Genomic DNA, 14,327 nt, shown 5'->3' on the forward strand with positions numbered 1-14,327 from the left:
TAGATTAAACAAAAAAAAATTGACTTAATAACTTAATGACCTAATATTCTCATTAATTTAAAAAAAAAACCGGACTTAGTGTCTTAACTTGCTGAATTAAATCAATTATGTCAATAAGTATTAAAAAAAAAAAGCAAACAGCCCCTAAATTGGGGAATTTAAAAACTTGATTCATAAGGGCAATACCACAGCTAAAATTGCTTATTTATAAAATTGACCCTAATATCAATTTTTATTTACAAAACTACCCCACTCAAAGATAATTTTTCCAATAGGAAATTAAAACAAATTTATTTTGAGTAGGATTAATTGCCCCCAAACCCTAAAATGTAGACCTGTCCCAGAATAAAATAACCATTCACCGAAGCTCTTCTATTGAGGGCCTTCAAAGGAATATAGGAAAAGCCACTTGCCTTATTAAATAACACTGGCGTCAGCGATAACTTTGAAGTAGCCGTATCTCTAGAGTGCTTATGAATACCCAAAATATTGGGCCCTTATCAATAAGACAATAATGTTACAGGTCCTAATTCAAAAGCAGAAATTAAGTCCCCTAATCTACCTCCAACAATGTATTTATAAATAATGAGTTTCTTCCGCAAGTTAAGAATATAAATACACTCTTATATAACTGAATAAGATTCTCTTCTAGCTCATCATTCTTAAATACACAACCCTATATTTTACTTAAGAGCTAGAGTGTTTTTTACACTTAAGCACTTAGTAAACAGCAAGCACAAAAAAAAAAAAAAACTATCATTTATTCGTGAAGGTAAAGAAAAAGTGAAAAACACCGCTACAATATGTAAATAAAAGAAGGGTCTCAAGAGACAAATTAAAAATGAAGTCATGCTACTCTCACAAGTTGAGCCCAATAAAGCACTATGAGCGCGTCACTCCTTCAATTATGCAATAATTAAATTGGGGTAATCTTTGCATAATTAAGTGAAACGTCTCTTAAATATTAGTGAAGATAAAAATATGAAAGTATTTCATAAAATTTAATGTAAACTAATTTCAGTATTAGTTTGATAGTCAATATTAGTAGTAATCTTATATAATATAAATTATAATTTGATTGTAGTGACAGTGTCCAATTTTAAAAAAAAAAACACTAAGGTCACTGGTAAGGGGCTAGGACGCAGGTCGAAAGTGTTGCAGGGAAGATGAGGAAGCTAACAGAAAATCAATCAATTTCTTTTCAAAATTTTACATTTGGGTGACATAAATTTATAGATTTTATATTCTGCCTCCTTAAGTTTACAATCTCTTCATTTTAGCCTGTACCGAAACAAAATCTTTGGATGGGCCACCACTGGTCATAATTGGTCAAATCTTTCAACGACCTTAGCTCTTGATTGAATGAACTGAGTAAAAACGGTTTCGAAACGGCTCAAAATTCTTGTGTAAAGCGGAAATGGCGGACGCTGACGTGCCAAAGTTGAGTGGCTAAAAAGTTAGTTAAGTTAGTTGAGGATTGACAGCAAATGCCAAATGGTATCTGAGCGATCGGTTTTCTTCATGGATGTGGCCTGTGGGTCTGAAAGGACGAACCACTAATAGTTTCGTGTCATCTTTTTGTTATATCCTCTTGCATTCATTGTATTGGATGTTTAATGTTTTTAGGCTAATTACTGTGACATCTTTGATTGGTCCTTCATGCATGATTGATTTTGAAAAAGAAAAGCAAAAGTGAAATAGATAACGTTCATTATTCTCACTTTGTATTACAACCTGCTAGCTTTTATTGCTAGAAGTACATACAAGCTAATAAAGTAACAGTCACCATAAACCCAGTGACTTCAATCCATGGCCATTCATTCCAATTCAAGGCAGTGTGTAAGCTGCAAAACCAACAATTATGAAATTAGGAAGCTAGTGACTAATGAGGCAAAATTATTTAAAAGGCCAAGAAAAAAAGTCTAGGAACTAATCAAGAACACTTACGTCCACACTTGTAACCAACTGGGCGATTAGCGAAGTTGCAGCGTTTGGGGATGGTGATAGCAACTTGAGGGTTAACTCCAGATGCTTTGGCGGTGTCCGAAAGCAGAACGGCGCAGAGACATTTCGGGTTCTGTCCCATTCTCTTCACCTGAGCACAGCAGCTTCCAGAAACAGAAGCTTTCTCATCTTGTGCAGCCGTTGCGCAAGGAGCTAGTTTGATTGCCTCATTATCTGGTGACGATTTTCCACATTCTCCTGCCCCATAAACTCTTGCAAATGTGGCAACGTTAACAACCAGAAGCAAGCCAACAAGGCAGACGAATTTGAGTGAAGCTGCAGCCATTTCGATCCTCTGTTTTTCACAATGCGCAAAGTAAATCCTCAACTATATACCCCACGATGCTAAAGCCCTATCATAGTCGAGAGTTTTTATACTGCAAAATGAGCTCTATATTAGTGGTCACACTCATTACCCACTAATCCGAATGGAGGCGGCACTAAAGCGTTGTAGTTGGGAGCACTTGGCTTCAGGAAGATTGGTGAGTCGCAATGTTTATTTTGTCCTTCTTGTCCAATCAAGGGTTGATATATATTTTCCATATAAATATGATCCCATTTTTATATCTTTCCAGATGTTGCCATTTGAATAGCAGTTGATGGCCTCCAAAAGCTCAGTATGAAGCCAACTCATCTTCAAATCTAGAAGTACTCCATTACTAATCACCAACGGCGAAAAAACTAGAGAGCCTCTTTCAATAAAGCTATCATTCTCTGGATACGTGTAACCAAATTATTACTACCTACGACAGACCACATTGCGGCGTGGCCAATATCTAAGGTTCATGGAACGAGCAGACCAACTTTAAAACTCTAACCAAATTAGGTTAATTTCAAATGGTTCATAGTACCATTTCTCAACTTTTGCATGCAAAAGAACACATTTTATGACTTTCATTCATTTGTTGGATGACAAGATGTATGATACTAAGGCCTTGTTTGGGAGTGGTGCGCAATGGCATGGCTTGGCTACCACAATTACAGCACTTCCATGCGCAAATTAAAGTGAAAAGTTCTTGGTTTGTAGCTGCTTGGCTGCTGCAGCGCAGCACTAGCAAACGGGAACTTAAATGAATGTCAGTTTATTACTAGGATGAACATAGCCACCAAAACAAAAAAAAAAAAGGCTGAACAAAGACATTAAAGGCAGATAATCTAACATAGTTTTTACCACATCCTAAAATACGAAGTGGGCTCAGATATTTATTGGTGAATAGGATATCGCCGTTGCCGGGGATCCCGGGTCGCCCGCGTGACAGGCGGTAAATACTCACCACTATACTACAACGACTTTGCATCGAGTGTTTGAAACAATAAAAAAATAACTATATCAAGGCGAGGTGGGCCAACCCAGGACCGCTTGAGGGGAAGAACAGGAGCGTTGCAGTTTGCTGAACTCGGTCGTACATGAAATTTTAATTATAATTTTATTGTATTGAAATACTCCAAGCAAAGTCGTTGTAGTATAGTGGTGAGTATTCCCGCCTGTCACGCGGGTGACCCGGGTTCGATCCCCGGCAACGGCGTACTGAATTTTTGTATGGCCCATGGTGGTGGTGATTTGGTTTTGATCATATTTGTGATTTTAACACCCTCAAGTCGAGTCCACAACAAGGGCATTTGGTCTAGTGGTATGATTCTCGCTTAGGGTGCGAGAGGTCCCGAGTTCAATTCTCGGAATGCCCCATTTCTGTTTTCTTTTTTTGCTTCATCATCTTACCCATTTTTTTTATTTTTGAAGTTTGAACTGTTTTATTTTACCTTATAGGGGTGGTAATTTGTGGGCTTGAGTCAGGCTTTTTCGAAGCTCATGCCCAAGTTCACACTGTCCAAATAAAATTCAGACCCTTTAAAAATCCGTCCAATTTGGATGGATGAGCTTAGGCCGGACTCAGGCTTTTTTATTAATTATAAAATATTATTTTTAATTAAAAAATATTTAAATTAAAGATAATTATCTAATACATAATAGAATAATAGTCTAATATTAGTAATACAACCTAATAAATAACAAATATTAATATAAAAAATTAAACTAATTTAGTATTTTGAGTTTTTTTTAATTAAATTTATTTTTTATTTATAAATTAAAAAAGCTCAGGTCAAGTTCGAGCTTTTTTGTTAAGCCTTTGTTCAGATCTATGCGGGCTTTACATTTTTTGAGCCCATATCCAACCCTAACAGGCGGGGCTTTAGGCCCACGGACCTAGGGTGGACCTGGGCCGGCCCAGACTTTTTTGCCCTTCTGATTCTATCATTCTAAGGGAATAGCTGCATATATAAGCACATTCCTGGATAAGCCATTACGAAAAAGAGGTACTGGACTCATTATCGTTATAGGTATCTCATTACCACAGATTTTAACATCATGATAAGCTCTCGGTATCCAAACGTTTACCTATTGCTATGAAAAGTATACATCAAATAACTAAGTACAGTGAAAAGCTCTCAAAGCTTTGGCTCATAATCCCATCCGCAAAATCCCTTCCTCCACAACTCGGTTTTTTGTTGGTGAGCTTACTGCTTTTTTTGTACACTCAAATGATTCTGTTTCAGTTTGAGATGGAGATGCTTCTCGAATTATGTTTAACGTGGAATCTGCTTCATCAATTGAATTGCTGTAATCTTTCCCTTTGTTCTCAATGCTAAGATAATCTGTCAATGCCTTTTTCACACCCATACCACGCTGGGGAATCTTGCTGCTCGTGCGGAATGGAGATATATCTCCCTTTGCGGGGCTAACGAGTGCTGGTGAAAGGGTTGGTGTAGCGAAAGCTGATTTATATGGAGTGCTCGAGAAAGGCACTGAGTATGGGATTGAGATACTCTTATGAGCAATCATACCACCTTTTGACATTGGAGAGAAAGAGTCTGAATGTTTGGTCAGGTCATCCACATAAAGTAGATCATCAATACGTGCCACAATGTTAAATGCCAAGCTCTCCAAAACTCTTGAGTAACTCTCCAAGATGGACTTCCCAACATCCTAAATAATACAGTGTGGCATAGTTAGTTTAAACTAACAATCTAGTATGACATTGAAATTTAAAAGTGCTATTATGAATAAATTATTGGACTGGTGCACGATATGCGTACCTTGTTATACTGAATTTTGCTCATATCTAGAGTTGTCTGGGGAAGACCAGGGAACCACTGTTTCAAGCAAAGTAGGAGGCTTTCTGCTCGATCTGCAAGTAATTCTCTCTTCTCTGTATCAACAACAAATTCTTTGACCAATCCCCATGATGACTTTGAACTGGACCGGGTTGTGCTATTGGCAGGCTTAGAATTGCTTCTTTTGCGCCACACATACATTGCAGCCTCTACCCGGTTGGCAATCTCTGTAGCTTGATGTTCAGATGACAAATCAAGGCATTCAAGCAGATATTCCGGAGAAAACTGATCTGATGAAATGTATCGATAAATAAGATCTCCTAGGCTGACTCTTCCATTCTGAAACCAAAATAAAGCTAAGATTCACAACACGGCCTATTTGGATCTCATAACACTAGATATATATGTAGAGGATTTTACCTTTGGAAGAGACTCAAAGTATGATTCAGGGACTTCCATGTCGGCTAGAGTAATGCTGTTGATAGCCATGGCAGCTTTTAGTATTTGGTTAGTACAATCACGCTTGTGCTGCAACTGCTTTCTTGTATTTTCATGGAGACCACCAAGAGGAACCCGAGGCACGGGTAGCCACCACTTTTCCTCCTGACGCTGTAGGGCTCTTCGGAAAGAGGTTGACCCATCAGCCTCTGAGGCTAGAATCCCTTGGTCAACATACCAGAACTCTGTATTTTCGAAACTGTCCAATATTTCCTGCCAAAAAAGATTGAATTCAGAATGACCTTATTCACCTGGAACAAGTTACAAAGTCAAAAGTGTTGCTAAATCTTACCAGAAGCATGTTATCTAATTTGCGCAGAGCCGGAAGGTTAATGTAGAGATCTGATCTGGGCCTGCAAGTCATTACCTGCAGATAATGTCAAATAGATGATGAGAACAAGTTACAGCATATCATTTTTCTGACCCTCAGAGATAATGCTTTTCTCCTAATAATACACATACACTGATCCAGTTAGCTGTCGTGAATTAAGAAACAAATAATTAGGATGTACAATCCAATGAAATTGAATGACCCCATGAGTTTTATATAAAATTTGATGCTACAAATTCAAAATAAATAAATAAATATTATAATGCAAAGCAATTGCTAGTCACTTGGGGTATTTCAAAAGTGAACAATGTTATTGGAAAATAAAAAGCTTAGAGCTTTACCTCAAGCTTGCTACCATCTGGAAATGTTTGCCAAGAGGGTGTCAGCTCAACAATGTGATCACTCACACAAAGAAACCATTCCATCTCTCTTCGCCACATGGCTTTCTTCTCAAGGGGAAGTGGTTCCAACCTCCAAAGTTGCCCAAACAAGGTAGCTGCAATGCAATATTGATCAGACCAAGAGCAATCACTATCATAGAAAAGCCAACACAAAAATTACATCATCAAATACATACAATAATTATAGAAAATTCATCAAGCAATATATTAAGCAAAGAAATTTGTAAGCTAGCTTACGTACCACAAAGATTAGTGATGGCATTTGAAATAGCTAATGCAGTTGAAACCCCATTTCCGCAACCTGACATATCTTCTCCAAGCAGCAATTTTGCAAACCTCTCCTTCATCATTTCAACCTCTGTAATGCCAATCACAAATAATCAAACACATTATCAAAAGAAATTAATTATAGAGTCTAAAGAGAAACGTAGAAAAGAAAATACCCGGAAGTGTTGAGCCTTTTTTCTCCAAATCCAAACGTGGTTTCTCTATTTTTTCATTACCATCAACACTACTACTATCTTGTGCCTCAGCTTTTTGTACAGGCCACCCTAATGGAGGAGAAGACGATTCCTCAGAGCTACTGTGGCTCTGCTCCTCATGTCCTGTTGTCTCAGATGTCAAAAAATCAGAACTTGAACTGCTCTCGCGACCTTTCTGTTCAATCGACTCCCCAAATGTCTCCACTCTGCTCACATTTTCACTAAACTCTTCATGCTTAATCTCTTCGTTTCCTTCAGTTTTCTCTACACTCAAACCCTCCATTGTCGCTAACTCTTCTTCAACTAGCTCGGGCGTTGAACAAAAAACAGAATTGTTCACTACCATAACATTACATTCAAGCCGTTTCAAGCCACACCCACTTGGGAATCCAACTCTGCAGTAAAACTTTTTCCAAGATTTTGACACCCAGAAACCGAAAAGAGAAAATGGGCTTGAGTTATCAAAGCCTCTAACCTTCACTGCTGGTACACGAGGCTTAAGCTGGTAGCATTGTTGTAGCTGTTGAGGGTCTTCTCTTTCTTCTTGGTGAATGAAAGCGCTATCCATAAGGTTTCATTTTCAAGAACCATTTCTGCTTCTATTTGAAGGGTAAAACAGAAAGGGGAAAAAAAAAATTATGTGTGTTACTTGTGAAAGGAGCGTTGTAAATTTATGCTTAAATCATGTGTAAGAGACTACACACTGAAGTTCGTCGTGAATATTACTGATGCTTGACAAAACATATGACATGTGAAGCAAGAGTTCGAGGCTCTCTCCTGTCCTTGAATATTTATGAGCTCTGTTTTAGTCTTAGATTTATTTTAGGCCACCATTTTTCACTTTTAAAGCAGAGAGAGAGAGAGAGTCAATAAAAATAAAATGCCTGTGAATCTGTGGCTCCTTTTCTCTCTCTTTGGCTTTGCTTTTGCTTAGACAAGGCTCCTAATTATAATGATAATCGTGTATTAATAACACTTAGTTTGGTTCAAAATAATAATAAAGTAAAGGCAATAGGAAATTGGGAACCGTGTAAACGACGGATCTATCAACGATGCCTCCCAATTTATCCTTCATTATGTTTCTAACTTGAACTTCCCAAGACAATGGGCTACGTTTTAATTTCTAAACTTCAAGGACTAAACTAACCTTTGCTAATTAATTAAACTCCCTTAGTGCCAACTTGTTGCATGGTAATCGAAAATGAAAATTTATTTTATTTTTTTCATAGACAAGTTTCCGTGGGAAAACATATCTGGAAATTGATCGGCTATAATCGTTCCTATGTTTGAAGGGTTCTAAAAAGGATAACAGAAAAGGATGCTTTGTCATGGAGGGCAATGAACAGGAATCCGATGGACGGCAGGGTAGTTTGGTAATTTAATCAATGCAAAGGGGTTTTTTCAATAGCACGTGTCTTGGATATGGCCAACAAATTACTTTAATTAATTCCAACATCATTAGGGTTTAAGGGCAGGGTGCTATTCTATTACGAGTATTATCCAATATTTTTAGGGTTCGAAGGGCACTGTAGTAATTCCAATTATGTTATTTTCAAATTTATTAGCTCTCTAATCACTTGGTGAGTCCATACAGTCTCTTCTAATTATTCTGGTGTAAATAGATGACCTCTCTAATAAGTCACAAATATAAACTTATCAAAATATGCAGTAGATGTGTGAGTTAATGCTCTGAATTGATTCCATTAAATTTTTTTCATTATAAGATATGAGTGGAGTTCTAATTTTTATCATATGGGTGTTCAAAAAAAAAATAAATTATACTTTTGTTTTTATACAAGCTACTTTCTTGTGCCATATGCTTAATTTTGATATTACTTTTGTTTCCTAGTAACATTAAAAAATAAACAAAGTGTGAGAGAAAGATGAAAATAATTTATGAATAGGAATCTAATGAGTGCAACAAACTAAACCTGATGATTATCTCATAACAAACACCAACAATGATAACGAAAGTGACATTATTGAAGTTGTAGTTCAAGATCAAGATCTCATGACAGGAATATTTAATTTAAGCACACTCTTTACGATCCTAATGGCTTTGGTTCCCGTCAGGTTGGTCTTTCTTTTTGTAACTTTCCTTACAAGATTTGATGCTTTTCGGCTCCCTTAATTCTCTCATCTTTGATCATTCTGCCGGTTGTTCAAACTTAACCACATTTGAAAACGAAGGCTCCTCCCAACGGCTACCATTACCAGGTTTGTTAAGCTGATGTTGACATTTAATTTGAAAATACCCCAGAGGGAAAATTTCAGAAAACTTCATTTGCAAGCTCAGTTTTGGGTTTTTTTTTTTTTTTTTTTTTAAAGAGTAAAGTTATGGTATATAACTTTGTTTTAAAGACTGATCTATTTTCTTTATAAAAGTGTATTTATATATGTGTTTGTGTACGCCCAAATGTAGTCTTCTTATCCGGGCTTTATTTCAATTTTTGAATGCTGAACATTCGAATGGGCTAGCCAAACTTTTTAGCTCATATCAGACAATGTGCATGGAATTGGAATCTATTCAAAAAATTTTGTTACCAGCTGTTGGGTAAAACTATTTATGGCATTACCCGCCTGGGTGCCCGTGAAAGAAGTGAATGAGAATGTTTGAAATAGTGTTTCCATAACTCATCCTGTTTTTGAAACTTGAATAACAATTTGCAGGTGTTATTACCCCATGAAATTTGGATGGTGAATTTTTCGTTTTCGTCTTTTTCAATACAAGTCTACTTATTGGTCCATTAATGGAGGTCATTCTAAAGTTAGTCCATAATTTTCAGTCATGACTCGGTCGATGGAGCATTGCGTACGCTAGATAGAAATGGTGTGGTGGTTTTTATGTCCTGTTAGGAAGACTTGTAATTTGTTGGGTGAGATTTAAGCCCAAGATCCTACAAAATTGACAGAGGACAGAATCTTTATGGCTTTCTCATGGACTCTGTTTTAGCCTTGAAGGGCCAATCAGAAAAGGGCTTTGAGTTTAGCCCAATCCAAAATGAAAAAAAAAAGTCCATCCAGATTTTGTTTGAGTTTGGTGGTCAAACAGGCTTCAACTTTGACCATTTCAGCCTGCGGGATTACAACTGCTTATCTGCCGCAACAAAACAGTCGCCATAGCTTGCATCATCAGTGATCTTTTGATCCCTTGGATCTTCAAAGTCTTTTGGACTCGCTCTATACTCGTGCGTGGAAAGTTACCGAAAACTGCCCAGAAAATTATATATACAATGAAGACTAAATGAATCAGAATAATCTACACTAAAAAAAAGGAATGCGTGTGTGTGTATACAGTGTTTCTCTTATACTAGCGTCCTCTTTTTCTTTTTTTTTTTCCTTTTTATGAAGATATATTATTAGATCTTATGATTCAGTACAATCACACTATTAAATAATATGATTTTATAGTGAATTAAACACTAATTTTTTTAAAATCATATGACTAAATAGTGTGTCCACATAAAAAAAAAAGAGTATGTCGGTATCTGAGAATTTTTATATATGAAAAAATAAAGGAACTCTTAATTTATGAAAATTAAAAATAAGTAAAACATTCATTCCAATGCAATATATTTTATCTTATAATGTATTGAAATATGTTTTTTTTTGTCTTTTATTTTAATAACTTAAAGAATCATTCGTACTTAGTGTTTATTGAATTCGAGCTTAGAATTCAGGCAAGATTTATGGTACCATAAATCAGTTTACAACATTATAAAAATCGATTTACAGCATCGTAAATCCGTCCTACACTTTAATTCCAAATAAAAAAATCTTTCTCATTATATATATATATATATAGAGAGAGAGAGAGAGAGAGAGAGAGAGGTGTCCTACGATGAGGATTATCAATCCATAATCAAAATTTAAATCACCGTCCCCATTGTATATTTTTTTCAATTTTTAATGTTCATGTATTCAATTTTCTAACTACTAACCGTTGACAATTTTGATCAAAATCTCATAAATACTGTAGAGGAGCTAAATGAAACTTGGTGGCTAAGTAACAAAACGCTGATCATCAATCCATAAATAGGCATGGGGCATGGATAATCAAACACAAAACAATAATAAAGTAACATATATAATATGGCTCAAGTGCAGTTGTTTGGATTATGGGGAAGCCCTTTCAGTTGCAGAGTAGAGATAGCTTTGAAACTGAAAGGAGTCGAATACGAGTACATAGAAGAAGATCTTTCTAACAAGAGCCCTTTGCTTCTACAATACAACCCCATTCACAAGAAAGTTCCTGTTCTTGTCCACAAAAGAAAGCCAATTGCTGAGTCACTTGTCATACTCGAATACATTGATGAGACCTGGAACGAACGCAATCCCATCTTGCCTCACGACCCCTATGAACGAGCCACGGCGCGATTCTGGGCGAAGTTCATCGATGAAAAGGTTAATGTAATTTACAATATTATGCATAAACATATGTTTATTGAATTAAATTTCAGTGCTTTTGCTTATTTCTTGCGGTTATGAATTTAGTGCATCTTTGCTCTGTGGAAAGCCTGCTGGAGTGAAGAGAAAGAAAGGGAGGAGGCTGCGAGAGAAGCCTCCGAGCACTTACAAACGCTAGAAGATGTGCTCAAAGATAAGAGGTTCTTTGGTGGAGACATGATCGGGCTAGTTGATATTGTTGCAAACTTCATAGGCTTTTGGCTCGGAATCATTGAAGAAGCCACGGGGGTTAAGTTATTGACAGAAGAGAAATATCCGAAATTATACAAATGGAGTGAAGAGTTTGTCAATTGCAGCGCTATCAAGGAAAATCTGCCTCCAAGAGACAAGCTTCTTGCCTATATGCGTGCTCGTTATGGAGTGTCCATAACTTACTAGAATGTTAATTCTAAATATGGGTGATGTTAATGTTACTTCTTGCTACCCATGTTGTGGTTTATGCTTCCTTATATATGTAATGTCATGTGGCGCTTTTTAGTCTGGTTTTAGTGTCGGCCACACCTATTGGGCCACTGAAATATGATGTGTTATGGCAGATTGCACTTGTTTTCTATTTGACATGAAATAAGACAGTATTTAATATATTTTCTGGATTTTTTCTATTATGTCTTCAGGTTTTTCGATAAAATGCAAGCAAGACTAAAACAATTTAAAAGGTAGCTCATGTTTAGCTTGGGCAAAACCAAAGAAAAACTTGTCTAAGAAAGAATCCATTGTTCATAACTCGTTGAAGAAATAAGGTGTTTGATGAAATGCCTGTGAGAGGGAATTTCGGAGTTAAAATTCCGCCACTCAGCACCGATGACTTGGCAGTAAATAAAATGGAAAATGATGACACATCACTAAAGTTTAACTACAAGTAACTTGAGTTGGATTGAAGGTTCAAGGGATAATATGTATACCAATAGTAATGATATGGTTCTTCATTTGGAATACAAATTTTATATCTCAAGTTCGAAAACATGTCATTACTCTAATAACAATAAATGAATGTCATATATATATATATATATGCTTATTCATCTTTTCTCCTCATATAACAAATCCATGAACTGATAGGTCCCAGTCAGAGACAGCCAATGATCACGCGTAACACAAGTGATAGTTTTCTGCTTATGGCGAGAAAGGACCAAATAATTGTTGTTTAGAATTCTCAATACTTTTATTCATATTCTGGAGCTTATTTATAATAACAAGACTTTGGTTTCCATCCTACCATTACGGCTAAATAAACGAGTATAACAACTTAGCTAAGAATTTGATATCGAAAGAGAATCGAAAACAACTTCCGTATCTTAGCTTCCCTCCTTACTCGCTGCACAATCGTTGATAAGCGTATTCCTAGATCACGGCTCCGGCTCCAGCTCCAGCACGTATCTTCACAATCTCAGCACGTGCATGTTTCATGCATGGGACTCATGCCCTCACGTAGCAAACTTAGGATTTGGCTTTGGATTCTTCCAGATCTTCGTGGCTCATGCATTTGCTGTCTATCATGAACAATCTCATGAACTGCGGCCAACTTCATTTGATGACTCATTTAACAAATTCAACGTAATTATCACAGTTGAGCTTCGAATTTTATGTATTTGGTATTTTATTCGTCTTGTGGGATCCAAAAAAATTCGTAATTGGGATAGCTACAATTGGTTTAAAGCATAAGAATGATTACACAAAGCTTCAAACCAAAAATATTCCAGGGATTTATGGCCGTTTATTTAATCTGCCCCCGGTTGTTGGACCGTCCGCCGTCGGGTAATTAGCTGCCACTGCCTTTTTTTTTTTAACCAAAATTTATACATTAGGTCTGGCCTAATAATTTTTACCAAACACCAAAACCTTTTCCTTAACAGTTATAGTTATTAGGGTGCATTTGGGAGAGAGGTGTTGTAGCTGTTCTGGAGTAAAAGTTATAGCTGTGGAGTATAAGCTAATGGTGTTTGGTAAAGGTGTTGTAGCTTTTAAACTGTAGCTGCTAATGGTGTTTGGTAAAGGTACTGTAACTTGTAAGCTGCAACTATTGATTTTGTTTGGTAAATTTTAATAGTTGTGGAGTAGATGAATATTTGTAATAATTAATTTTAAATAACATTATTTTTAATTGTTAACAAATCAAATTATTTTTCATACTTCGAATTATTTTATTGACATACAATTACGATTTATTACTTTACAAATTAAATTAATATTTATAAATCAAATTTATTTTTTTGCACAAGTTGTAATAAATAATTTTTAAAACATATCATGGGGCCAATTATAAATAATTTTAAATAACTATTGTTGACAATGCCAACCGGGCAATGTAATTTTAAAAATTATCCCAATAGAATATTTTTATTTATTATTTTTCCCCCACAAAACTCTAGATATTATCATATTTTTTAGTGTGTTTTATAAATTACTTGGTGGACTATCTATCCATTCAAACCCAGTTTAAGTTTTGCTTCGGTTTGTACATGATATGATTAATTGAGTATTATTTATTATACCAAATATATCTAATAAAGATCATACAACAAAACATAATAAAAAATTTCTATTGTTGTTCCTCCATTAAACTCGCAGCAATGCCATCTCTCAAGATTATTATATCTTGAGCTGTGTTATCAATTGTTTCATAACTTTCTTCATGAGATTCAATATTGCTTATATGTTTGTTATTTCATCAAAATGATCATAATTTTGTGAATATCTTCTGATATAATTATGTAAGGTCATGGTAGTAATAACTATTTTCACCTGCTTCTTGAATGGATAGCTTGGCATATTTCGTAAAATCTTCCATGTATTCTTCCAAACCTTAAAAGTACGCTCAATAACACTTCTCAAGGAAGAGTGCTTGTAGTTGAACAATTCTTTATAACCTATTTGTTGGCTACCTCTACGAAATCCAGGAATAACCCTTATAAGGTCCTAAGTACCCACATAACTTCGGATATCTTGCATCTACTAAATAGTATTTTCCTAAAAATAAAAAGAAAAATACAAAAAAATAACACAATCTAATCAATTGAATAAGTATTTAAA

The 14,327-nt window shown here is 35.7% G+C and overlaps 3 protein-coding genes and 2 non-coding genes across 5 annotated transcripts; 3 read left to right on the plus strand and 2 right to left on the minus strand.

Moving 5' to 3' along the window:
* Positions 1 to 1,810: 1,810 nt before the first annotated feature.
* Positions 1,811 to 2,290, minus strand: LOC18038249. Its single transcript, XM_006429168.2, has 2 exons — positions 1,948 to 2,290; positions 1,811 to 1,844 (listed from the first exon to the last, which is right to left on the minus strand). The coding sequence occupies exons 1-2, from the start codon at positions 2,288 to 2,290 to the stop codon at positions 1,828 to 1,830; spliced, it is 360 nt and encodes a 119-aa protein (XP_006429231.1). The 3' UTR covers positions 1,811 to 1,827.
* A 1,168-nt stretch (positions 2,291 to 3,458) lies between these two features.
* TRNAD-GUC lies at positions 3,459 to 3,530 on the plus strand. The gene has a single exon. It is a non-coding gene; the product is annotated as a tRNA-Asp (tRNA).
* An 88-nt stretch (positions 3,531 to 3,618) lies between these two features.
* TRNAP-AGG lies at positions 3,619 to 3,690 on the plus strand. Its single transcript has one exon. It is a non-coding gene; the product is annotated as a tRNA-Pro (tRNA).
* A 642-nt stretch (positions 3,691 to 4,332) lies between these two features.
* On the minus strand, positions 4,333 to 7,686 carry LOC18039693 (rop guanine nucleotide exchange factor 7). The gene is made up of 7 exons (XM_006429169.2): positions 6,792 to 7,686; positions 6,590 to 6,706; positions 6,289 to 6,443; positions 5,909 to 5,983; positions 5,539 to 5,829; positions 5,101 to 5,457; positions 4,333 to 4,990 (listed from the first exon to the last, which is right to left on the minus strand). The coding sequence occupies exons 1-7, from the start codon at positions 7,396 to 7,398 to the stop codon at positions 4,466 to 4,468; spliced, it is 2,127 nt and encodes a 708-aa protein (XP_006429232.1). The 5' UTR covers positions 7,399 to 7,686; the 3' UTR covers positions 4,333 to 4,465.
* A 3,233-nt stretch (positions 7,687 to 10,919) lies between these two features.
* On the plus strand, positions 10,920 to 11,802 carry LOC18039694 (glutathione S-transferase U8). Its single transcript, XM_006429170.2, has 2 exons — positions 10,920 to 11,234; positions 11,325 to 11,802. Exons 1-2 carry the CDS (start codon positions 10,923 to 10,925, stop codon positions 11,673 to 11,675), a joined length of 663 nt encoding a protein of 220 aa, XP_006429233.1. The 5' UTR covers positions 10,920 to 10,922; the 3' UTR covers positions 11,676 to 11,802.
* The last annotated feature ends 2,525 nt before the right edge of the window (positions 11,803 to 14,327 follow it).

This window comes from Citrus clementina, unplaced genomic scaffold (assembly GCF_000493195.1).
Source record: "Citrus clementina cultivar Clemenules unplaced genomic scaffold, Citrus_clementina_v1.0 scaffold_6, whole genome shotgun sequence".
Taxonomy (NCBI): Eukaryota; Viridiplantae; Streptophyta; class Magnoliopsida; order Sapindales; family Rutaceae; genus Citrus; species Citrus x clementina.